The sequence below is a fragment of the Lampris incognitus genome, chromosome 13 (assembly GCF_029633865.1).
Source record: "Lampris incognitus isolate fLamInc1 chromosome 13, fLamInc1.hap2, whole genome shotgun sequence".
Lineage (NCBI taxonomy): Eukaryota > Metazoa > Chordata > Actinopteri > Lampriformes > Lampridae > Lampris > Lampris incognitus.
In genome coordinates, this window is record NC_079223.1 from 47539733 (window position 1) to 47564932 (window position 25200).

The 25200-nt window shown below is 45.6% G+C and overlaps 2 protein-coding genes across 4 annotated transcripts in view; one reads left to right on the forward strand and one right to left on the reverse strand.

Annotated features, from left to right (window-relative positions):
* The first annotated feature begins 670 nt into the window (after positions 1 to 670).
* On the forward strand, positions 671 to 13889 carry degs1 (delta(4)-desaturase, sphingolipid 1). Its single transcript, XM_056292471.1, has 3 exons — positions 671 to 761; positions 8030 to 8772; positions 11950 to 13889. The coding sequence occupies exons 1-3, from the start codon at positions 680 to 682 to the stop codon at positions 12094 to 12096; spliced, it is 972 nt and encodes a 323-aa protein (XP_056148446.1). The 5' UTR covers positions 671 to 679; the 3' UTR covers positions 12097 to 13889.
* The window catches only part of nvl (nuclear VCP like), a 31934-nt gene continuing 20611 nt past the window's right edge, over positions 13878 to 25200 (reverse strand). For 2 of the 3 annotated variants that reach the window (XM_056292470.1, XM_056292469.1), the window contains exons 20-24: positions 24466 to 24572; positions 24173 to 24249; positions 22488 to 22576; positions 19890 to 19987; positions 13878 to 18625 (exon numbers count right to left, since the gene is read on the reverse strand). In XM_056292470.1, coding sequence (XP_056148445.1) covers positions 18581 to 18625; positions 19890 to 19987; positions 22488 to 22576; positions 24173 to 24249; positions 24466 to 24572 — 416 coding nt within the window. In that variant the 3' untranslated portion in view covers positions 13878 to 18580. Of the gene's footprint in view, positions 18626 to 19889; positions 19988 to 20654; positions 20896 to 22487; positions 22577 to 24172; positions 24250 to 24465; positions 24573 to 25200 lie in introns of those variants that run through there. The other variant, XR_008811298.1, reaches the window with a different exon arrangement.

The window sequence follows — 25200 nt, forward strand, 5'->3', positions numbered from 1 at the left end:
TCTATCTATCTGTGTATCTATCTGTGTATCTATCTATCTATCTGTGTATCTATCTATCTATCTATCTATCTATCTATCTATCTATCTATCTATCTATCTATCTATCTATCTATCTATCTATCTATCTATCTATCTATCTTTGAAACATTGAGACCGAACCCTTAACGTATTAAGGGGGCGTGGTTAGTTTTACACGATTTATTGAATATTGTAGTATTTTTATCTTGTTATTGCTGTTGTTTACCCATCGATCCACCCATCCATCCATCCATCCACCCATCCATTATCCACACCGCTCATGCTGCCCTCAGGCTCGCGGGGATGCTGGAGCAGCCCGTGCCAGCAGTCACCGGGCGGCCAGGCGTTGTCGTCGTTGCGTGAGAGCCGCTGTTATGTCAGGAGGGGCGGGCGGGCGGCGTTATTTCTCCTCGCGCGGAGGCCGAGGCGGAGCTCCGCTGAAGGAGGCGGCGCGAGGTTTCCGCCCGCTCGTGCTCTCGCGTTGCTGGGGGCGCGGACGGCTCGTCGGGGCGGAGGAGCTGGAGTCAGGCCGGCAGCGGAGGGACACCTTTTTTGTTGGGAGGGGACCTTGTTCTGACGGCGGGGATCCAAAAGTAAACAAGGAGGCTCTTTTTTCCCGGTAAACCAGCGCCTGTGTAGCAGATCCGAGAGAGAGAGAGAGATGGGGAACCGGGTCGCTCGCCAGGACTACGAGTGGGTCTACACGGACCAGCCGCACGCCGACCGGAGGAAGGAGATCCTGGGTGAGCCCACGTCACTCGTCTTTGCCCGTTAGCCGCCTCACCGGCCAGCCCGGCCGACCTGCTTGTTTAGCTAACGCGTCTGGGAGGCGGGAGGGGTGGGAGTCGTGTGTTCGATCCCGTTAACCGCAACAGTCTGAACATTAACGCCCCGGGTCACCCGTCTGGCCCCATCCCCCCTGGCTGTCATAGCCCGCCGCTGGTTGAACTTTTAACGGAGCTAGCTAAGCTGGGCTAACGGTCCGGCTGAGGAGCGGGGGGGGAGGGGAGGGAGGAAGGGGGCAAGTTAGCCGGCCGTTGGTTGAACTTTAACGGAGCTAGCTAAACTGGGTTAACGGTCCGGCTGAGGAGCGGGGGGGGGTGGAGGGAGGAAGGGGGGCAAGTTAGCCGGCCGCTGGTTGAACTTTAACGGAGCTAGCTAAGCTGGGTTAACGGTCCGGTTGAGGAGGGGGGGGAGGGAGGAAGGGGGGCAAGTTAGCCGGCCGCTGGTTGAACTTTAACGGAGCTAGCTAAGCTGGGCAAACGGTCCGGCTGAGGAGCGGGGGGGGGGGGAGAGGGAGGAAGGGGGGCAAGTTAGCCGGCCGCTGGTTGAACTTTAACGGAGCTAGCTAAGGAGCGGGGGGGGGGAAGGGGGGCAAGTTAGCCCGCCTCTAGTTAGTCCGTGTTAGAGGTGAAGCTAACACTCACCGTTTGGTTCTATGAAGATGGATTTACACGGCTGTGTCAGGAAGACACGCATTTACCAGGGTTAGTACTCCCGGTCGGTCTGCGCCCCCGACCGGGACCCCCTGGAGCCGGGGACCCCTCTGCCCAGAGGGGTCCCCGGCGGGGGCTAGCAGAGTATAGCGAGATGACCAATGTGTCGCTCAAGTCTGTTGCGCCGTCAAAACCCGCCAGTCAGTCCTCACGCGGTGGCTCTGAGTGGCAGTAATATACGAGGAGGAGGAGGGGGGTGTAGAACCTGATAATGTAATAAATCCCCGATAATGTAATAACCCTGATGATGTAATAACAAAAATGCAATTGAGGCCATTGGAAATGCAATAAAACCTGATAATGTAATAACTTCCCGATAATGTAATAAAGTGCATTTCCCGATAATGTAATAAACTATATATTATAGCTAAACCCTAACCCCAAACCCTAACACTAACCCTAAACCCTAACCCTAAACACTAACCCTAAACCCTAACCCTAATAACGTCCCGTTAATGTAACACGTTATTTCATTATTGGTAAAAAGTTTATTACATTATTGGGACATGCACTTTATTACAATATCAGGAAGTTATTACGTTATCAGGTTTTATTGCATTTTCAATGGACTCAAGAGCAGATTTTTATTACATTATCGGGGTTATTACATTATTGGGAATTTATTACATTATCAGGTTCTACATATAAAACGAGAAGGAAATAGCCCCAGTCTGCAGCATTTGATCTTTCGCTTTTAACGTAAAAACTAATTAACACTGGTCAACACAATTTTTCTTGCATGGGGTTTTTCAACGGGTTCTAGCTCACTTCTGGGTGCTGAATCCAAATCTGGCGTTCATTTTTGCCTATCACGTCAGGTTTTTGAACTATGAAAAATCATTATTTTTGAGAAAACAGCAATTTTACACTCGGAAGTTAAAGAAACACTGTTGCATTAGAAGATCGATAGACGCAAAAATGATTACAGTGAATAAATAAACTCTCAGCCCGGCATGAAATTACTTAGGAAATGAATAGGGATCATTTTTATCCCCGCCAAGATTGCAGGACTAGATGGTCAACTTTTGTAAAATCCCGAATAAGGAGCATACAGATAGCACAAAAACTTGATGTGACAGAGCAAATCTGAGCTCAGATTTGGATTCAGCAGCCCAAAATTAGCCAAATACAGTTTCCAAAGTCCATGCAAGAAAGAAAATCCATATTTTTGTAGACCAGTATTAAAAGCGAGCGGAGGCCGGTTCAGTCCGCATTCTTACTGTCACGTTTACACAGTGCAGCGAGCATGTCCCGACTTGGCTCTTGGGGTCTTACGAAAGCTAGTAGCATTTTTACCTTGCCACCTTGTGCATGTTGTGCAATCTCCACCAGATACTGTAGGCCTGCAGGTTGGAGGAGTAGTGAACTGCATTTAAATGGAAATCATTTTCCATGTTTGACTCCTGCACAGGGAGGGAGGGGAAGCTCGTCGGAGCCTACTGTTTGCCTGTCTTTCTATTTATCTATCTGTTTTTCTCTCTCCGTCCGTCTGTCTGGTCAGTCAATTGTCAGTTTGTACAGTCTGAATCACTCTAAACAGAAAAGGTCACCCATAAGGGTGACAGTTGCGTCCCTTTATGGTGAGACGGAAGACAGGTGTTTTGATACAGCCGACAGGTGACCAAGATACACTAGAGGCGAAGCTCCAAAGGGACCTGCCCAGTGCAGATTTTTGTCTGTGGTGAGTGGGCTTAAGAGGGCTTTCAGTCTAGCCCTTGTTCACCCAATCTCTTTCTTCACAATGACCATAAACACTTAAGTTAATTAGTCAACAGGAAGCCCCTCTGATTGTCTGGACACCAGAGCAAGTGGAGACTCGGTGGTGAGAATTCAATCGGCCGTGAACCTTCTCTTACCCTGAATTATTCACGTTACTTTTCCACGCCCCTTACCGAAGACGGCAGTATCGAAAAACATGAGTGCGGTAATGTGACTACTGGAAAGCGTCGCCTGGTGTCTCCAGAGCTACAACACTGTGTGTGGGGAGACGGTTAGTGTTCATTAGCATGTCATCCCTTTCTTTCTTTCAAAACACATCGGTTTTCCCTAAAGTCAAAATGAAGACCTGCAACTGGCTACAGGCATTAACTTAAGCGTCCTCACTGACCTTGTTATTTGTCAGTGTGCTTGCGTCATTTTTCAGAAGATTTGCCCGCATAGATCATGGCTGAATTCTTGGAATATCCCATAGCGGAGAGGATCATCAGTGTCTCAGTTTACTCTTTGTTCATTGTTGACTTAAAGTGAATGTTACAACTCAGCTGAAGCAAGCACACATGTTTTTTTGGAATATTCCTTTTTTCTTTTTCTTTTTTAAAAGTTTTTATTCAACCTTTGCACAGGATGAGCTAAACTTTCATGTAATGAAAAAAAAAAAACAGTCATTCATTTCCAACCAAAGTTTGAAGTTGCAGTTGGGTTCAAGACATTTCATCGGTTTTGTACACAGCTTAGGTTTGTTAGAGACCCAATATGCATTTGCTTCTGCCTCCTGAGGGAGGGGGAGAGAGACATCACATGCCTCAGGCCTCTCCCACTATTGCCAGTCACCCCATGAGAGGCGGAACAATGTGGTCTTCTCACAGGATGTGGCAGGTCTTCTCTAAGACTTGTCATCATGCAGTTTGCTGCCTAGGAAAACACTGTTAACATAATCTCACATTTTTATTCCGCAGTAGTTTTTCTTCTTTCCTTTTTTTTTTGGACCCCCCCCTTTTTTTTTTCTTCTCCCAATTGTATCCAGCCAATTAACCCCCTCTCCTGAGCCGTACCCATCTCTGCTACACCCCCTCTGCCGATCCACATGCCTCCTCCGATACATGTGGAGTCGCCAGCCGCTATCTTTCACCTGACAGTGAGGAGTTTCGCCAGGGGGACGTAGCGCGTGGGAGGATCACGCTATCCCCCCCCCCCAGTCCCCACCCCCCCGAACAGGCACCCCAACCAACCAGAGGAGGCGCTAGTGCAGCGACCAGGACACGTCCACATCCGGCTTCCCACCCACAGACACGGCCAATTGCGTCTGTAGGGACTCCCGACCAAGCCGGAGGTACCAAGCCGGAGGTAACACGGGGATTCGAACTGGCGATCCCCGTGTTGGTAGGCAACGGAATAGACCGCCACGTCACCCAGACGCCGGAAGTTTTTTTTTTTGTAGGCCAGAAAACTGGTATTGGCATTTTTTTGTGCTCCGTTTACCATGTAGTGACCAGAAGATGCATTGCCGGGCATTACATAAGCATGACGGACAACTATCTGACGCCGTTTCCACAGTTAGCTGAGTTTTTTCAGTGGTATTAATTTCGTCTTGTTTGTGTGATGATAAGTGGCGTGGCTACCAACACAGGGCTCGCCGGTTCGAATCCCCGTGTTACCTCCGGCTTGGGCGGGCGTCCCTACAGACACAATTGGCCGTGTCTGCGGGTGGGAAGCCGGATGTGGTTGTGTCTTGGTCGCTGCACTAGCGCCTCCTCTGGTCAGTCGGGGGGGGGTGTTCCAGGGGGAGGGGGAACTGGGGGGAATAGCGTGATCCTCCCACGTGCTACGTCCCCCTGGTGAAACTCCTCACTGTCAGGTGAAAAGAAGCTGCTGGTGACTCCACATGTATGGGAGGAGGCACGTGGTAGTCTGCAGCCCTCCCCGGATCAACAGAGGGGGTGGAGCAGAGACCGGGACGGCTCGGAAGAGTGGGGTAGTTGGCCAGGTACAATTGGGGGGAAAAATGTAACTGGATCATGTGTTTGTGACCAGCTACTTTTATCATTCATTTCTGCCCAGTTTCTCTTTGTTGTAATCTAATCTCTCTCACCTGCGTGCATGCGTTATCTCAGGCTCGTTTACTGTAAAGCTACCTGAAATGCTTTAACAGCCAGATTAGAAGAGAACCACTCCTGTTTCACTGCGGTTAGTTTCAGTTGAGCAGCGGACCTTCCCCATGACCCACACAGGTGGCCGGCCAGTACTCAGGTGTTGTTGAATAAGTGAACACTTTGCTTTACGCTTATCAGCGGCGTGTTTGCACTGCGGGCCACAAGGCTCCGCTCAACTTCAAGAGCTCGGCCTGCTGTTGGGGAAAGTAACTATGCTGGCCTTACAACATTTATATCCTTATATAACATTTATATATACCTATAACACCACACCTGTAGTCGACCGCAAAGACGACCTTGAGGTTGAATCCTTTAAAAAAAACAAAACCTCACACTAGTTTGTCACAGATCAGAAAAGTTTGGAAAAGTACGCAGACAAGTTTTTGATTTCCGGGGCTAATGTTGGGTTACTCGTTTTACTCACAAAGCACTGACCTCTGTCAGTGTTCGTCTGTGCCATAAAAACCCGTATGCATGTTTCTGTCAAAGATTCCCCCCCTGTACTATATTCCCCGTCCTCCCCATGTAAGCCTGTGCGCTGTGTGGGGTGTCTTATGGCGCAGGACGGGGCTTCCTCTAAGCTTTGCTTGCCCTCAGTTCATTATGAAGAGTTTTACTGTGCAGAAAATAAGAATCTATTAATAGAATGCTAATTTGTCAGCCTGCCCTTAAATGTACAAGTTTAGTAAAAATAAGTGCAGGATTAATGCTGTAACCTGAATTAGATGAAGAGCAGTACCGAAGAATAAGGAACCCGACCAAATGACCTTTTGTCACAAGTTGTAGGTGTATTGAGTCACCTCAGCTTCCCTTTATTTGTGTTTAGTGAAGAGAACTAATCGCTAGTCAGCCGTAAAGATAAGTTAGTTTTCAGTTCCTGTTCTGAGGGCCTTGGTTGACATTCAGCAAGGTCCTCAGGCCTGGGCCTGAGGACCTTGCTAACCCTAACCCTAACCAGGGTTAGGGTTAGGGCCTGTGCTGTGATTGGCTGAAATTGTAGGGGGCAGGGAGTGCCTTCCATGCAGCGCTGCCTTGAAGAGTACATTGGGGGCTTAAAACACCATCGAGCATTTCATACACAGGGCAACACAATGTGCTTTACATAAAATGACAATACAATTGCAACTCAATCACAACAGTGCAAATGCAGAAAATAAATATTTATATCAACAGGTGATAGTGCAGAATATCAAACTATAAAAAACACACACACCAAAAACTTAGCCATAGGCTGTTTTAAAAGGTTTTAACCTGCTTTTAAATGCAATGCAAAGCAAAGCAAAATTTATTTATATAGCACTTTTAAAAACACAGTTACAAAGTGCTTTACACTCAGTACACAAAATATGAATAAATACATAAAATAAATTGAATATAAAGACATGGCATATGGAGTAACAGACAACAAACAGTATATTCATACACTAAATAAGAATTTTCAGAAGGAGATGCGATCCTTGGCCATACTAAATTGCCCCTAGGTGTGTGTGTGTGTGTGTGTTTGTTGGCCCTGTGATGGCCTGGCGGTCTGTCCAGGGTGTCTCCCCGCCTGCTGCCCAATGACAGCTGGGATAGACTCCAGCATCCCCGCGACCCTGAGAGCAGGATGAGCGGTTTAAATAATGGATGGATGGATGTGATCCTTCATCTTAATCGTCTCCATTTTGGTTTTGGATGTTGATTTTGAGTCATTAGTTAATGGGATTTAAAATGACACACACATATATTACATACATACATATATATATATATATATATATATAAATTAATAGTGGTTGAATTGGTCTATAGTCCCCTACACCCCTATTTTTGCGCTCTGCTTGCTTGTCGGTGTGTAATATTTAATTTTCTTTGTAAAATTATGAGGGTACCGGGCCCACTACGTGTTCTCATTCTGCATTGTGTTCCCTTTTACTCACCCTTTTAAACACCACTTGAACTCGTAACTCCTGAGGAACCTTTCCTGTGTCTGTATGTTATGTAAGTAGCTCTGATTAAGAACAGTCTATTTTTTTTCTTTCAGTCCTATGAAATTTGTTGGCTACATTAGTGTTGCTAATATTACTGAATAGTTTTTGATTTTAAAGTCACAATCCTTAATTTTTTTTACACCAACAGATTCTTTTCTTTTTTTTTACACTTTCAACTGTTGATGTAGGCCTATTTAATCTACAAATGCCCAAATCATGAACACTTTAGTAACTGCACATTTTGACAGGTATGTTTGGGGAAAATATTGTGCAACGTAACAGCCAAATGTAGAATAAAAAAGGCAGATATGAGCAAGTTTTCAAAAGAAGTTGTGGCTATCAAGCGGGCAAGACAGACCAATGTCACCAACATCTTTACCAACAGATGCTAGAACAACAGTAGCTGAAACCCAGGTTCATTTTTATGTATTTGTCGTTTGTTTGTGGGGAAAGTGCTGACACAACAGCAGTGGAGATTGAATCCCAGAGAGCCATTTGAAATTAAAAGTGCTCAAACTGAATTGGTTTTAATGACCAGTTCAGTCACCAGTATCACTATTGGGGTCAGTAAATTAAACAAAAACAATCTGCTGGGGTTGTAACTTTTTTAATATTGATGCTTTAATGATATGAATGTACACTTAATCTAACTTGAGTTTTGGGTTTTACTCTACAGCCAAATATCCAGAGATCAAGTCCCTAATGGGTCCTGACCTGAGGCTGAAATGGATTGTTGTCATGATGGTGGCCATCCAGTTCTTGGCGTTCTATTTGGTCAAAGACTTGGACTGGAAGTGGGTTTTGTTCTGGACTTATGCCTTTGGCAGCTGTATCAACCACTCAATGACCCTTGCCATTCATGAGATCTCCCACAACACAGCCTTTGGCAACAACAAAGCCATGTGGAACCGCTACTTTGCCATGTTTGCTAACTTGCCCATCGGGCTGCCCTACTCGGCCTCTTTCAAGCGCTACCACCTGGACCATCACCGCTATCTGGGTGGGGATGGTGTGGATGTGGACATTCCCACTGAGTTTGAAGGATGGTTCTTCTGCACGCGCTTCCGCAAGTTCGTATGGATCATCCTCCAGCCGCTGTTCTATGCCATCCGGCCTCTCTGCATCAACCCCAAGCCCATTACTGGGCTGGAGCTGGTCAACCTAGCCACCCAGCTCTCTTTTAATGTAGTGCTGTACTGGCTATGGGGAGCCAAGCCTGTGGTCTACATGCTAGCTGGCTCCATGCTGGGAATGGGCTTGCACCCTATTTCTGGCCACTTCATCGCAGAGCACTACATGTTCCTCAAGGGTCATGAGACCTACTCCTACTATGGCTCCCTCAACCTGCTGACCTTTAATGTAGGATACCACAATGAGCACCATGACTTCCCGAGCATCCCAGGACGAAGGCTACCTATGGTAAGTAGGATGTAGCCAATATTACCAGCTGATAGCTGTTTCGCAGACTTGTTGCATTCACATAGTTATGCCTTAATTTGGCCAATTCCTGGCAAAGTTGCCAGTAAAACTCCGTTGAAACGTGACGTGAGTATTTCCCTGAAACCGCTAACTACATATGGAGATTAAACATGTGATATGAAATATTAAATACTTGCCACTACCTCAAGAGCAGCTATTTTTTGGTAAATATCCAGTTTACTTCATTTACATTTTGAAGTTGTTTTGTTTCACAACAAAGAGCGCAAATTTGTGAGCATGATTTTTATATATTGCAGAAAACCGCCCCTTTTTTGTCTGCTCAGTGATGCATTATTTTAGCTATTAGTAACGCCATACACTACACTGCTGAGGAATCAAACATTATTTGAACAAAAATCCTTAGGTACATACAGACAGACAGGTGACAAATTAAAGGAAAAACCAAAGTGTTTTAGGAAGGTATTTGGCCATTAGGGCCGCCAGAACAGCTTCAATGCACCATGGTGTAGATTCTACAAGTCTCTGGAACGCTACTGGAGGGAGGGAACACCCTTCTTCCAAACAATATTCCCTCATTTGGTGTTTTGGTGATGTTGATGGAGTGCACTGTTTAACACGCCGGTCCAAAAATGCCCCATTGGGGTTCAATTGGGTTGAGATCTGGTGACTGCAAAGGCCATAGCATATAATTTACATAATTTTCATACCATTCAGTGACCCCTCTTGCCCTATGGATGGGGGCATTGTCATCATCATCCTGGAAGAGACTACTCCCATTAGGATAGAAATGTTCAATCATAGGATAAAAGTGATCACTCAGAATCAATCAATCAATCAATCTGTATTGATTTGCATTGACTCTTGCCTAAACCATGCCAGGAAACCCCCCCCCCCCAACATAACAGCCCACGGACCCTGTCACTGTAGAAGTCAAGCATTAGGGTTTTTCCTTAATTTTTCTTTAATTTGTCACCTGTCTATACGTACATACATACGGTCTTTGTTACTTTGAGAATGTGGCTGAGAGGAATAAAACATGGCAAGACAAGCTAATTTATTTAGTGCATTTCGTCATGCCAATAAAGCCATTTGATTTAGTGCTTTTCATACAAGTCCAAGTAATGTCCAAGTAATGTAATTACATGTAGAAGAATAAAAAGGCAAAACTGACAAAATAATATGAAGTTAATTATAACTTTTTGTTGACATCTATTATCATCATAGGTTGGCCTGTAATATAAATGGATATTATAGCACGTGCCATGCAACATGGAGAACAAGTTGAAAACATTAAAATCTACAGTTAGGCAGTTAACTGTTGTAAAGATTAGACTAACCATAAAGACACTGTTATGCCAAGATAACAGGTTTAGTAAAATTACATTATAAACTGGCAATAAAGAGTTATATGTCAGTTACTGTAGATCAGTGATGGTACACCATGTGCCATGGAGGGCCATGTGTATGCAGGTTTTCATTCCGACCCAAAGCTACACCAGCTCGTGGCACAATTATCACTGCTGTACTTCACAGACTCCTGAAAAAGCAAAAAGTAAAGATGGCTGACCTGTACGTAAAACATACCTGGCTTGGTTTATTCATGGCAGTCGAATCCCCTGGCTTTTAAATTTTTATGGAGGATATTCCTCTAAATGAGTAACGTATGTCCCAGAGTTCTCTCCCTAACCCTGAGATTTACCTGACGCTGCTAGTTTAAGGACACTGACACTGACGTGTCATATGCACTTTGGATTTATCGTGAGAATCTGTTTGCTTGTTGGATGGAATACTCCTTTTTGCAAACACTTTCTATAGTTTGAAACACAATTTTTCATGATCTAGTTTATGGGGTGACCAACTTCTCCCATTTTTAATTCTCTCGCTGAAGCCATCAATCCGGTTGAAGTCGGAGGTTTACAGACACCTTAGCCATTTAAACTTGGTTTTTCACAATTCCTGACTTTTAATCCTAGTGAACATTCCCTGTCTTAGGTCAGTTAAAACTGCTTTATTTTAAGGACGTGAAATGTCAGAATAATTTTATTTCAGCTTTTATTTCTTTAATCACATTCCCAGTGGGTCAGACGTTTATATACACTTAGTGTTTGATAGCATTGCCTTTAACTTGTTGAACTTGGGTCAGATGTTTCAGGTAGCCTTCCACAAGCTTTCCACAATACGTTGCTGGAATTTTGGCCCATTCCTCCAGACAGAACTGGTGTAAGTGAGCCAGGTTTGTAGGCCTCTTTACTTGCACACGCTTTTTCAGTTCTGCCCACAAATATTCTATTGGACTGAGCCACTGGGGTCAGGGTTTTGTGATGGCCACTCCAATACCTTGACTTTGTTGTCCTTAAGCCATTTTGCCACAACTTTTGAAGTATGCTTGGGTCATTGTCCATTTGGAAGACCCCTTTGCGACCAAGCTTTAACTTCCTGGTTGATGCCCCCCCCCCCCTTTCTCTCCCAATTGTACCTGGCCAATTACCCCACTCTTCCAAGCCGTCCTGGTCGCTGCTCCACCCCCTCTGCTGATCCGGGGAGGGCTGCAGACTACCACATGCCTCCTCCAATACATGTGGAGTCACCAGCCGCTTCTTTTCACCTGACAGTGAGGAGCTTTGCCAGCGGGACGTATCGCGTGGGAGGATCACACTATTCCCCCCAGTTCCCCCTCTCCCCCGAACAGGCGCCCCAACCGACCAGAGGTGGCGCTAGTGCAGTGACCAGGACACATACGCACCTCCGGCCACCCACATACACGGCCAATTGTCCCCGTTCAAACTAATAATCTTTGTCTTGGTAGGCAACGTAATAGACCGCTACGCTACCCGGATGCCCCCAATGAGTTTTAATGATTTCAACCTAAGTGTATGTTAACCTTCTGACTTCAACTGTATTCATTACCTCCAAAAACAAAGTAATCTATAGGTAATTTGTGGTCTTAGGGGACATTATTAATCAGTAATCGTGTCCAACCTGGTTATCCAGTAGACAGTACAATTCTCTTAATCTATTGAGATTCATTTGAGGTAGTGGATAGTGTACTGTGACTTATCTAAAAAAAATCTAAACCTAAAAAATCTTGTCACCCCCAAAAAAGTGGTTTTAAATGCTTCATTAACTAATATTGATTTCTGTTGTGTTTCTACCCAGGTCAAGAAAATAGCAGCAGAGTACTATGATGATCTGCCTCAGTACACATCGTGGGTCAAAGTCCTTTACGATTTCATTATGGACGACACTCTCAGCCCATACTCCCGTGTGAAAAGAAAGCTAAAAGGAGATGTCAAGCAGGAGTAAATTTCTCTCCCTTATTCATGTCGCACATACTTGACATCATTCTCAACTCATCATCCTATAAACTCAGCAGCTTTTATGTACTAATACACACTCATCCTTTGAAACGTGTTTATGTATCTGTATACAAGAGGAAAAAGTGGCGGGTATGTCTCTTCCCTCCACAGTTGAGAGCAGAGATTTGACAACAGACTATTGTATAATGATGTTGCTATTTGCACTCATTAACCCTTGGCAGCAAACATGCTAATTCTGTCCCCCATGAACAAGACCAGTGTTGTTTAATGTGAACAACTATGTTAATGAGCGGCCGGAATCCCATTCTGGTTTCAGTGTCAACGTTTTTCAGTTAATTAAGAGATTAACATGGGTTACTGAATGTGTCCCAAGTTTATATTTTCATCTTTTTTTACCAAAGCTGGCTGGCACAAAATACTTTGTGTCTATAGCGCAGCTACTGCAATAGATTAACGCCAGCCACCATAAAGCCCCACAAATCTCTTACTGCCTTATCTTATCCCTCTGGTCATACAGTCCACTCTGTGCATAACTGTAGTCCACTGACTTCCGGTTTCTACTGCAGCGGTCATACCAGTTTCCTGTTTGTTAGCACACGCTAACAAACAGGAAATGGCATATTTTTCACGATGCCTACAAGATTTACCATGGATAAATGTCAACGACATGCACAGAATTGTTGACAAACTTTCACCTGCACCTACCAGCAAACAGGTGAAAAGTTTCAAGTTATGGCCACAATTATGAGGATGAGGATACTCAGGCATCGCGAAAAATATGCCATCGTCAATAACACATGTCAACAAACAGGAAACTGGTATGACCGCTGCAGTAGAAACCGGAAGTCAATGGACTACAGTTATGCACAGGGTCGATTGAAATGAGCCCAAATAACCTTAGATAATAGTGGATATTCTGTGTAATGATATAAATGTGTCGCTTATCAGTACGTAAAAGAAATGTTATGCATTCCATGAACATGTTCCAAATTTTAGGATTTAAACAATTCTAAAACTGTGCCATTTGTACAGTGCTCATGAATGTCAACCCAACAAGTTTAATTCAGCCAAAATCGCTGAGCATTGATGTTTTGTTCTCCCAATTTAGGTTAAGTATAGGTATAGAGAAAATGGGATTTACCAAAGTAGAAAGGAACAGGTCTTGTTCTCGGTGACTTTTGTACTTAAGCCTTAATGTGTGATGCAGAGGATACATTATCTTGTCAGAGTACAGTGGTGACATGGAATATTGGCCATGCATATAGCAACAGATTTTGTAGTCTTTGCTTTTTATGAATTTCCCCTTTTACAGGACAGTCCTAGTATAAGTTCTGTTGAAGACTTAAAAGATTAACATGAAACTGAAATTTTCGTTTGCTAACTAGAAAAACTTCCTTGTAGCTTGAGAAACCAAAGGTCATTTATTATTATTATTATTGTTATTATGATTATTATTATTTTAATTGAAACCAAATGGAAATTGCTAAATGGTAGTTTTGTCAATTGGTCCTTTTTATGCTTACAAATATTACACATTAACTCAACTAATTAGTATTTCCTTGTCAGGGCTGAGCGATATGGAATCATAGCACGATATTTTTGGACCAAATAGCCCCTACCTCGATATCAATATTGTGACGATATTGTAGGGATGACTATTGGTGCTTTCACAAAACATTTACACAATCAGATTTTGAATAAATAATCATCAGTAATGCCTTATAATAACTAAATTGGCAAAGGCAAACAATAGAACAGTCTGCTATATTCAGAAAATTACATCACTTTAATGCGTCTTTAAAACCAGGAAAAGACAACACTTAATGCCATATGACAATATTACAATATCCAAAATCCCAGACGATATCTAGTCTCATATCACAATATCGATATAATAGATATGTTGCCCAGCCCTATTTTCAGTTATGTCCCTAACATTTGTAAACGGATGCTATGTACAAAATGATATTGACTCCCTCCCTGGTTCTTTGAGTTTACAAATGAACCATTAGACATTTGTCTGTCTCTACCACTCCCTTCAAGTGCTATGAAGAACTGCTGGTTTTCTGTTCTTCCTGGTAGTTAATTGTGTTGCATAAAAACAGAACTTGCACAAAAGAATTAAAACTATTTTTACATTGCACTCCCTAAGAAGATGAACTCCCATCTTGTGGTCACATCTAGTTTGGTGGGGCTCTCCTCACCCTAGCAAAGAGCTCATCCTAGCCGCGTTTCCACCGCAGGAACTTTCCCCGGGAAACTAGCAACCTTTTGGGGAACTCCGTGCAGGGATCTGGGTCAACATTAATTAGTTTACCGCCCCCCCCCCCCCCCCCCGCAAGCACAGGAACTTTGGGGTGGGGTTCATAGCACTGAACATTTCTGATTGGTCGAGTGCTCGGGAGCGTTTTATTTTAAGGCCATTTTTAAAACTCTGCAGCCGCAAACCAGCGCTGTGTCCGAAATCCTTCACTACCCCCTACCCACTATCTAGGGCAGTGTTTCTCAACCCTGTCCTCAAGGACCCCCTATCCTGCATATTTTCTTTGCAACCCCGAATAGGTACCCGTTTGTAGTTATTCAACCAATCAGCAATGAATTTTGTCAGATGTTGCACACCTTGCATAATTAAGTGCTGCGACATGATTGGTCGAGTAAGTACAAGCAGGGCTGCCTATGCAGGGTTACAATGAAAATCTGCAGGATAGGGGGTCCTTGAGGACTGGGTTAAGAAACACTGATCTAGGGAGTCCACTGTAGAGGACTACGTGGTGAGCTCATCGGCAGAATGAAAGAACGCGACACTAGGGTCATTTTCTCTGCCGTTCATTACGTCATAACTGCCGCACAATTAAAACGCGCCAAGTCAGCTTTGGCTGGCGGACTGTCCATAACTATCGGCGTGCGTTTGTGTGCTAAATACGTGACGTCACACTGGGCGTGTCTTCCCAAATTGGTAAATACGAAGTACTTCGCGGTAGTTTGTGTTGTGACGCTCTGCTCGCATTAAACATTATTTGCACGCGACTTGTCGCACGCCCGCAATAAGGAAATATTTCTTAATAATTACAAAACAGATCCGAGAACTCCGGAAGTCCCACGCAATACCGGTCTTTCTTTGTTCTCGCGATGGTTCAAATATTGCTGCGGAGCAGGAGCGGACTGACTTGCCCGAACTTCGCGGGTATTCAGACCGCGGCCGGAAACGCAGCCGACACTGGGCGGAAGGAGCCTTTAGTTCCGGGCACCGGAAGTTCCGGGTGCTTTGGGTGGAAACGCGGCTTTTGTCATCCGCTTTTCGGCACCACAGTGCCTCGTACTTGATGTAAAAGTTTTCTTTAATAGAGTTCACCTCAATTGTGGGATCAATTTCAACTGCTGACTACTGGAAAGCTTGGTGTTTAGAGCTACTACCTTCAAATGAAGCGCCGTTTTATTTTTAAATAAAAACCAGCTCATTTAAAGCTGGGGTAGCCTCCACTTCGTGGTAAAATGTCTGCAAGCTTTCTAAATAAAAGCAACGGCCCCCAAACACGAATTAAGCTTGTTTTACACTGTTACATATATTCCCTTTTTAGTCATGTGGGGCTAACAAGAACGAATGTGAAGAAAAGTTTGAACTCCTATATTTGCTATGCATGTGTGGAAACCATTTGAAAGGATAAAATGTGTAAAATTTAAAAAAAAAAAAGTTGTGGCTAAAGCAATGCTGTTGTTTCATGACGTGGCAGCAAATGGCTCCAGAACACTAGCAGCCGACCAACGGGACGCTGCATGATGTCCAGAATTTTCAGTTCGAAGCAGTTTTGTACCCAATGGTCAAAGGAGAAAGGTCGATTCCCCCGTATATTTGATACTGCTGTGGAGCATCAACAACCTGGATGCTGACAAGTCTTGGTGTCTGTAGAGGAAATCCTGCTTGGCTGGCTGACTTGGGGTAGCGTTTCAACAAGACTTGAGTCGCCCATCCCACAAAAACTTGGGGAAAAAAACTTGTCTTGTTAAATCTCTAGAGCAGGGGTGTCAAACTCCAGGCCTCGAGGGCCGCAGTGTCTGCAGGTATTTGTTGCAACCGTGCACTACACCACCTGGTTTCAGTAATTAGCTCACCTCCTGGATCAAGGAGGGAAAGGAACTAGTGTAAACTACTAATAAGACCCGTTAGTCCCCTAGCTAACGAGTCTGACCCTTTAGCCGAGCGGTTATTGATGTCGCCTTGTGGTGCAGTACACCTCGTATCGAATCCCGCACCGGGCTAGAAAATAAGCGGTTACATTGGTGGCAGCGGTGGGATCCGGAAGTGTGCAGATCCTCAGAAGTCTCTTCGGAGCGCGGGAAGAACAAAACGCGAGGGCGCGCTTCCGGGGAGGGTGACGACTGTAAACTACTAATAAGCCACGTTAGCCCCTAGCTAACGGGTCTGACCCTTTAGCCGAGCGGTTAGTGATGTCGCCTTGTGGTGCAGTACACCCCGTATCGAATCCCGCACCGGGCTAGAAAATACCCGGTTACACCGGTTCAATCAGGTGGTGTGCACGGTTGCAACAAATACCTGCAGACACTGCGGCCCTCGAGGCCTGGAGTTTGACACCCCTGCTCTAGAGCCTCCTACATACAGACTGTGTGATTTTAGCAACCCTATAAGTTTATTGCAAGCCACACTGCGCGATGTACCACATCAAGTGTGATGTGTGTAGACTGTACGGTGATGACGCCACTGAATCGCAGGCGACGACACGAGTCCGTAAAATCGTCATCAGCGTGCGTGCGTGCCGCCTCAGCGCGCGCGTAGTCAGTCTACGCCGCTGGCAGAGCAGCATGACGCCGAGCAGGAATCCAGTCCCTCCAATAGTCGCCGCAGCTGGTTTTGCTGAATCCATCGCACTGGGGTCACAGACGCTAACAGTCTGTTTGTGTTTAGCGCCGGCAGAGCTTGTGCGTGGCGCTGACCGGTGCGTCATTTCCTGCTGCGTTTCTATTGGTCGGTTAGTAGACGTAGGTCGTAGCAGCGGTCACACTGTGAGATGGTCGTCCTACGTTTCCGACACTGTCGCAAGACCGTAGTATCGGCCCGTCTTTGAACCGGTCTCACAGTGCGACGCAGGACCACCGTTTTGGAGCCTCGACCAAAAATATCGCCACGTCTAGTCGTCTTTCATCTGAGACGGCTCACATCACACAGTCTGTAGGAGGCTTTTAAGCCCAATTTATGCTCCAAACGTCTCCCGGCAGACAAAAAAAGTGTCTCTCGAGTTGTCGCAATGTCGCTGACCGTCTCCTGGTATCTATGGAAACGTTTCGCGTCACGCGCTGTGTCGTAAACAGTGGCGAGTGTTCTTTTTACGAATGTAAACGACGCTCTCAAGCAAAACCAATGGCAACGCTCGAACGCCTCGTGCCTTCAGTCCAACTATCCAATCACAGCTAAGAAAATGGTGTCGTGTACACGACAAGCCCTGGGAGACACGAAAAGTGTCTCTCATGCAGTGGCGCCCCCAGAGATGTTTCATAGGGGGGGGGGGCAAATGGGGCCACTGGAAATCTGGGGGTGGCACACCAAAACCAAAAGCCATGACTGAATTTCGGGAATTCTATGCTGCTGTTGTAGTGTACTGTATAGGCTAGTGGAAAACTGTCAATATGAAAGTTAAGAAAAATATACATTATTGATTTAAATGAATAGCACCTAATGTCAGATATCAGATAGAAGCATATTATGCATAATCAGAAGCATATTCTGCATATGCGACTCGTGGCTGGGGGGGCCAGGGATAGTATCAGGGTGGCCGTGGCCACCCCTTGGGGGCGCCACTGCTCTCATGACGTCAAAATTGTCGAGAGACACCTGTCTGCTAGCCGACATTTGGAGTATAAATTGGGCCTTAAAGGGAAAACACCTTTCACACACGCCCAAACACGCCGCTTTTGCAGAGTTCTGTCCTTAAGTATTGCTTAGGAGTGTTAACATGGTCAGCAGACTCTTACTCCTGCACAGCCTGTCTGTTGTCACGACGACATGGGCAGCTAAGTGATGATTAATTAATACAGCTACCGTCCTCCAGTTACAGCTGTCGCCCATCTCAGTAACATTAGGCTACACGGTCATCAAACCCCCGCCGGTGGTCTGCACGTACCCGACACCTGCTTGTATTACGATTTATTACAAACTCATTTCTGTGTCTTACTGTGGTGATCACTTTACCTGTTCTAATGACGCAACATTGCCTAGAAGCCATGTACAGGACTGGGAAGACGAGACGGCCATGTCTTACCACTGCTTTAATTGTAGTTCAGTTGAGCTTTCGATATGTCCACATGAAAAGTTTTCTCATCCAAGGCTTGAAATCAGTATTCTGAATATGAACAACCCCAATAAAATGTGTACACGTAAAAATGGTGGAATTGTTTTCTAAACCATAAAATACAACTGAACTGCTTTCTACGTCGATGTCCTCGAGGCGATGGGTCACTTATCTTGTTAGAGACTCCTTCAACTGTTCGTACATCCGCTGGTCCTGCAGGAGGGACAAAAGGTAGTCATTTGACTTACAAAGGAACAGAAAGCTTGCATCACTGCCCCCCCCCCTCCACCATAAACCAGCAACAATCACATGTGAGGCTGAACATATGGCCAGTTACTTCCACACACAAAAAATCATTACAAACGTCTCAGGCGATGACAGTTCATCTCCGAACACTTGAGAGCTTAGTTTTCTATTGTAGGAGGGAAATACTTCACAGGCAGATAGTTATGTTCCTCCCGTGTAGCCAGAGGGCTGCTACTGCTGTTTAAGAACCACCAATACGTGGCCGACAAGGAACGCCGGGCTTGATGGTGCTTGATGTCACCGTGTTTACACAGAGGAACGGGATGGACTGGTTTTCCCTGGCAGCTGAATGTACAGTAATGTCAGTCTAGGCTAAGCTGAAGAGACTCCAGTGTAATAGCCTCTTTACAGTGAGCAGTGCCCCGGGCCTTGCTAACCTGAACCCAGACCACACTTCCAAGCCTTCCCGACAGCATTCAGCCAGAAGGCTGCTCCTTGGTGGCCATTATGGCCAGAGAAAAGGCCAGTACCGACTGACTAACAGTGTGACTCGAGCGATTTTACTTTTACTTTCATTTAAGAGTTTTAAGGCATCTTTTTTTCTGATTTGAGTTGGCCCTTTTACTCCAACAGTTGTACACAAGTTCTCATTGGACGGCAGGCTTTGAGATAGAGACAGATGGCACTGCAAGAGAATGTTAAAAAAAAGTTTCCCCCTTTTTCTCCCCAGTTGTACCTGGCCAATTACCCCACTCTTCTGAGCCGTCCCGGTCTCTGCTCCACCCCCTCTGCCGGTCCGGGGAGGGCTGCAGACTACCACATGCCTCCTCCCATACATGTGGAGTCGCCAGCCGCTTCTTTTCACCTGACAGTGAGGAGTTTCACCAGGGGGACGTAGCGCGTGGGAGAATCACGCTATTCCCCCCCTCCAAACAGGCGCCCCGACCAACCAGAAGAGGCGCTAGTGCAGCGACCAGGACGCATACCCACATCCGGCTTCCCACCCGCAGACACGGCCAATTGCGTCTGTAGGGACGCGCGACCAAGCTGGAGGTAACACAGGGATTTGAACCTGTGATCCCCGTGTTGATAGGTAACGGAATAGACCGCTACGCTACCTGGAAGCCCGCACAGCAAGAGAATTTACACGCTGAGAGATTTGTCAAGTAAATCCGGGTCAGGGTCATAGCCGATGAAGGCTGTTCAAACCTTATGTAGGCTTATTTCATACCTTTTTGGACACAGATGGTCGTACTTTCGTAAAGGCGTCTTCAAAGTTCTGTCTGCTAACCATGATGTCTGCTACAGGGCCACTGGAGAATGTGTGACCTATACAGAATGATAAACACATCAGAGTCAAGTAACAGAATAACGTCACCAGATGTTCCTCCTCTTCCTCCTCATCATATTCGTCAGGGGTGCACATAACGTTTTTGGTCTGCTTTTCAGGGGAGCACCTGGAGATGTTGCTTGGTACTCGGGTCTTTACGCGGCACGGTTATCCTACAAGCTGTCGTCATCACTACCCTCCTGACTGCTCTCCTCACTGTCTTCCTCCCTTTCAAACATGGCTGATGAAGATGTGGGCCTACTTCAGCGGTGGCTAACCATGTGCCATGGAGAGCCATGTGTACGCGGGTTTTCACTCCAGCCTGACTCCACACCAGCTGATTTCACTGATGCATTCTTCTTCTTTGCTTGAAGGGTTGCTAATCAATGAGATCAGCTGGTGTGGAGTCAGGCTAGAATGAAAGCCCGCATACACATGGCTCTCTCTCCACGGCACATGGTTAGCCACCCCTGGCCTACTTCTCTCCCCCTGCCTGAGTCTGCGATTAGCTGTTTGCGTCCATAAGTCAACAGCTGGCTTCGGGTCAAAAGTCTCTGTTGTCATCTTAGACAAGTGGATGTGCGTCAGGGATGAGAGGCGAGAGTCTGACAGGCGGGATGTGTACTTGCTTTTTAATCATACTGAGATGTGAAAATCCCCTCTCACATGCAGCACTGCTCAAGGGCAGTGGAAGGGCCAACAGGAGGACTTCATGAATGTTGGCGTAACTATCTGGATTACTGGTCTCCACCGTGTTGACCAAGTCATGCTACTTCCTGCAGCCACTTTTCCACAAATACACGTTTTTTATGTCCAGGTTCGGTCTGGCAGTTCTTTGGAGGTGGTGCAACACCAGCGTAATTACTCGATGTAGCTTCTTGGACATTTTGATGAATGGATGAAAATCCTAAAACCAGAGAACAAATGTTAGTTGTGGCGTAAGCTAACTATGTACTGGAGCTCGAGGTTTAACGGTTAAACCTTGCTAGCTTGCAAAGAAACCGCATCCGCTTCATCAAGAACCAAGACTAAAAGTTGCACGATTAACAACTGAATATTAAAACCGACACTCTTGTCATAAGGACTTTGTTAACAGTGGTGTATGGAGAAAATCCTGTTGTGTCAGTAATTGTGTCCCAAAAATGTTGACACGCAAAAGCGCCTCTTTTCGTATTATCTGCTGCGCATCACTTACTTTGACCACGCATGCACACCGGTTATGAGCACCTCTTGCTTTTAAGTCCATTATAATTGTGTTCTCCTCTCTCAATGTTGTGTTGTGTCAACTGTGTAAACACAACATCATTGCACGTTGTGCGTCTTGGGAGAGAGATCCTCCTCTGTTGCTCTCCCTGAGGTTTCTTCCTGTTTTTTCTCCCTGTTAAAGGTTTTAGGGAGTTGTTCCTCATCCGATGTGAGGGTCTAAGGACAGGATGTTGTGTTGCTTTACAAATAAACTGACTTGACATGTTGAGGTTGTGGCCAGGGACTTGCTTCAAGTCAGGTGTAGATTACGTTAAGACTGAGTTTAAAAGCAAAACTCAATATAAAAGCGATCATGCTGAACCTACATGATGACAAACATCCTTTTCCAGACTGTCTGTACTTGATGTGTGTGGAAAGTAACTCATCGAAACATATCCAACCTTTGAACGCCTTTGTAATTAATCATTTTGGCGTTTACTGTCGGGGAGGATTTACCCCCCTGGAAAACTGAAAAGCCACATGGTGTTTTAGTAGTAGGCCTTTACCACGGATACTACAGCCTCAGTAACTACAACTTGGGTGCAGCTATGGGTGTTTTTTTGGGGGGGGGGGGGAAGGTGCTGACACTCACCAAACAGTGAACGCTTTGATTTTGTTTTGTTTTTTTGGATTTTTTCCCTCTTACCCCCCCCCCTCCCTCCAATTGTACTTGGCCAATTACCCCACTCTTCTGAGCCGTCCCGGTCTCTGCTCCACCCCCTCTGCCGATCCGGGGAGGTCTGCAGACTACCACATGCCTCCTCCCATACATGTGGAGTCGCCAGCTGCTTCTTTTCACCTGACAGTGAGGAGTTTCACCAGGGGGACGTAGCGCATGGGACGATCACGCTATTACCCCCAGTTCCCCCTCCCCCCTGAACAGGCACCCCAACCGACCAGAGGAGGCACTAGTGCAGCGACCAGGACACTTACCCACATCCGGCTTCCCACCTGCAGACACGGCCAATTGTGTCTGTGGGGACGCCCGACCAAGCCGGAGGTAACACGGGGATTCGAACCGGCGGTCCCCGTGCTGGTAGGCAACAGAATAGGCCGGTACGCTACCCGGATGCCCAATGCTTGGATTTTGAAAAGATCTGAGATTTGGAGCGGTCAAACACCACCCCAGTTATCACCATCACCTTCAGTAGGTCACATAAAAACATCTTACAGCGTTGTAACTTTAAATGACTAAGGCAAAAACATCAGTTTCTCTTACTGGCTGTTGTAAGAAAATTAGATTTGGCAAGTTACCAGAACAGGAGGAAGAACTTTTGGACTTCAGATGGCTCCTTAAGGCATTGACGGATGCTTCCCTCACTAAGGCGGACAGGTCAGCTCCACTGCATCAAGGGGAAAATGCATTGACATAATGATGTAGTCACCAGCACTTATGGATCTTTGTTTCTCAGTCATCACTAATGGTGCCCTACAATAACGCCCAACCCCACTTCCCCCCTTGGCCTGACCACTTGACCATACCCCTCCATTTTGCGTGTGGCCGCATAGGGTAGGTTGTCCCGTTTCTTTTGGGGATTGCTGGGTAGTGGTCATCCATTTGCAGATGCAGGCTCCAAATGGAGTGGTAGAAGAAAATCCCCAGAATGCTTTGCGAACTGAGGCGATGTAACATGGCTACTGGTAAGGGAAAACAAGCCCATAAATCTCTTCCTGAGATTTATCTTAAAAATATCTCCCTGAGTCCTTACCGCAGTGGCCTAGGTTCGAATCCGGCCCGGGCCCTTTGCTGCATGTCATCCCCTCTCTCTCCCCCACCTTTCCTGTTTCCCTCTACTCTCACTATCAAATAAAGGCGGAAAATGGCAACAAAAAAAAAATGTGTATATCTTTGCAAATAATTATGGGAAACTGTTCAAATCTGTTGGAATATGTAATTGGATTGCTATACCAAGCATTTCAGAAAAGCCGCTACTCATGCTGTAGCAGAACTTAGAAGAGACGGCTAGTGAGTGGCGGTACAGTCCAGTCGTGTATGAAGCTTGAAAAAAGATCCAGCCGCAAATGTTCTGCACTTCCCTGCTCCTCTGCTATCGGGGCAGGGCAGGACTTTAATTGAAGGGTTGTGCATAAGACTGACACGACACCGTCATTACCGTGACATGACGCCTGTCATGAACACGAAGGAATCTTTATTACTGTTTACGACTGTTGTCATTAAGTGTCACTCAGTCAGTTATGTCATTTTTAATGCAAGGCTGACATTGAGATGTCTTCTCTCGAGCTATAGACGCATGATAGATATCAAATCGAGCGGCTCGGTCCCACTTGGGCTGCTACAACAATGTCAACTTTGCATTAAAAATGACATAATTGACCGAATGACACTTAATGACAACAGTCACAAACATTAATAAAGATTCCTTCATGTTGCGTGACCCAGGGGAGACATGTCTATGGGCAGGACTACACTGAAACACATGCTTCCTGGTTACTGTCAACAGATTCATCCGTCATCCATTCATCCTGCAAAGCTGGTCAGATCTGTCACGATAACAGTTGACAACGACAGTAAGAAATAGGCTTTAGTATAAAATGTGTAGTACTATAATGTTATAACCAGGTCCTGAACAAACCAGGCAACCCAATCAAACTCCAAGCAGCAGATGTAACCATGGCGATGACGTAATGAGTGGCATCCCATTTCCTAGGGAAAGGTTTCAAACCCCACCCCTGGTAGCTCCGTTCTGAAGGGCCACTACCCAGCAGAGGGCGCTCCAAAAAGTAGGGGTAGGGCTGGGGGGGGGGGGATTGGACAAATATCAAACGGCAGTTTAAGGCCAGTGTTTTCATCACATTTGAGCAATGCAAAACACAGCTGAGACTAAAATATGGTCAAAAGGTTCAGAGAATCCTTCGAAGGAGCAGCAATAGAATTAGAGGCAATAATATGACATGAGAGGAAGGTGACTCCAGCTTACGTGAAACAGTCGCAGCGCTCATCTTCGGCGATCTCTTCAAGGTTTACGTTCTCTTCCAGATGAGGCTTGGTCCCCCCCTACAACATAGGAACTTTTAAGGATTTCTCCAACGATTCCTGTCAACCACAGAGGCTCTGAGACACCTAACTAATCGATACAGCCTCGAGTTTTGAAGAACATGAAATCCCCAACAGCGCTTCATCACTTCTCTTTTCTTAACTAAATCAGAGATAAGATTATCGACACAAAAAGCGCATTTTAAGACCCTTGTTCTCCCCTAGTTACGTCGTCACCTTTGTGATGGTGAGCAGGATGGCATGGCGGTCTGCTGGTGGTGGCAGTCCAACATATAAGGTTTTATCCAGACGTCCTGGTCTGAGCACTGCTGGGTCAATGATGTCTGAAGAAAGTCAAAGAAGAAAGCCATAAAACTAGCTTTAAGAAAAAAAATAAATCTTGTGTAACACCTGTCAAAAATTCTGGTAGTAGACCAGCTCCGGTCCACCAAAACGTTCAAGTAAAATGTCGCCACTAATAATCTCCATGTTGAGTAAGTGTTGGCGATCTGCTTATTCTTTTAAAAGTATAACCACGGCAGTAAATTTATTTTGACAGATAAATCAACGTTGAGAACTACCCGACGTTGCCTACATGTAGCAGTATGCATTGTACGAGAGTTCCTCATCAGTAGACATTAGAAAATGAACATCACAGCCAATCTGACTTGCAGTTCTTCTGTCATCTACTGATGTCAGTTGATGGTGGTGTAAGCCAGTTTGCTATCGCAGGCTGTAGTGATAGATAATACTGGTAAGCATAACGTACCTTAATACATTTTAAATATAATATAATATGTAATAGGAATACCTATGCATGAATGAGAGAGAGGACAGTGGAATGGTGAGGATACAAGAAGTAGAGGTGACGAAGGCATATGAGTTTAAATACTTGGGGTCAACTGTCCAACGTAACGGGGAGTGCAGAAGAGAGGTGAAGAAGAGAGTGCAGGCAGGGTGGAGAAGAGTGTC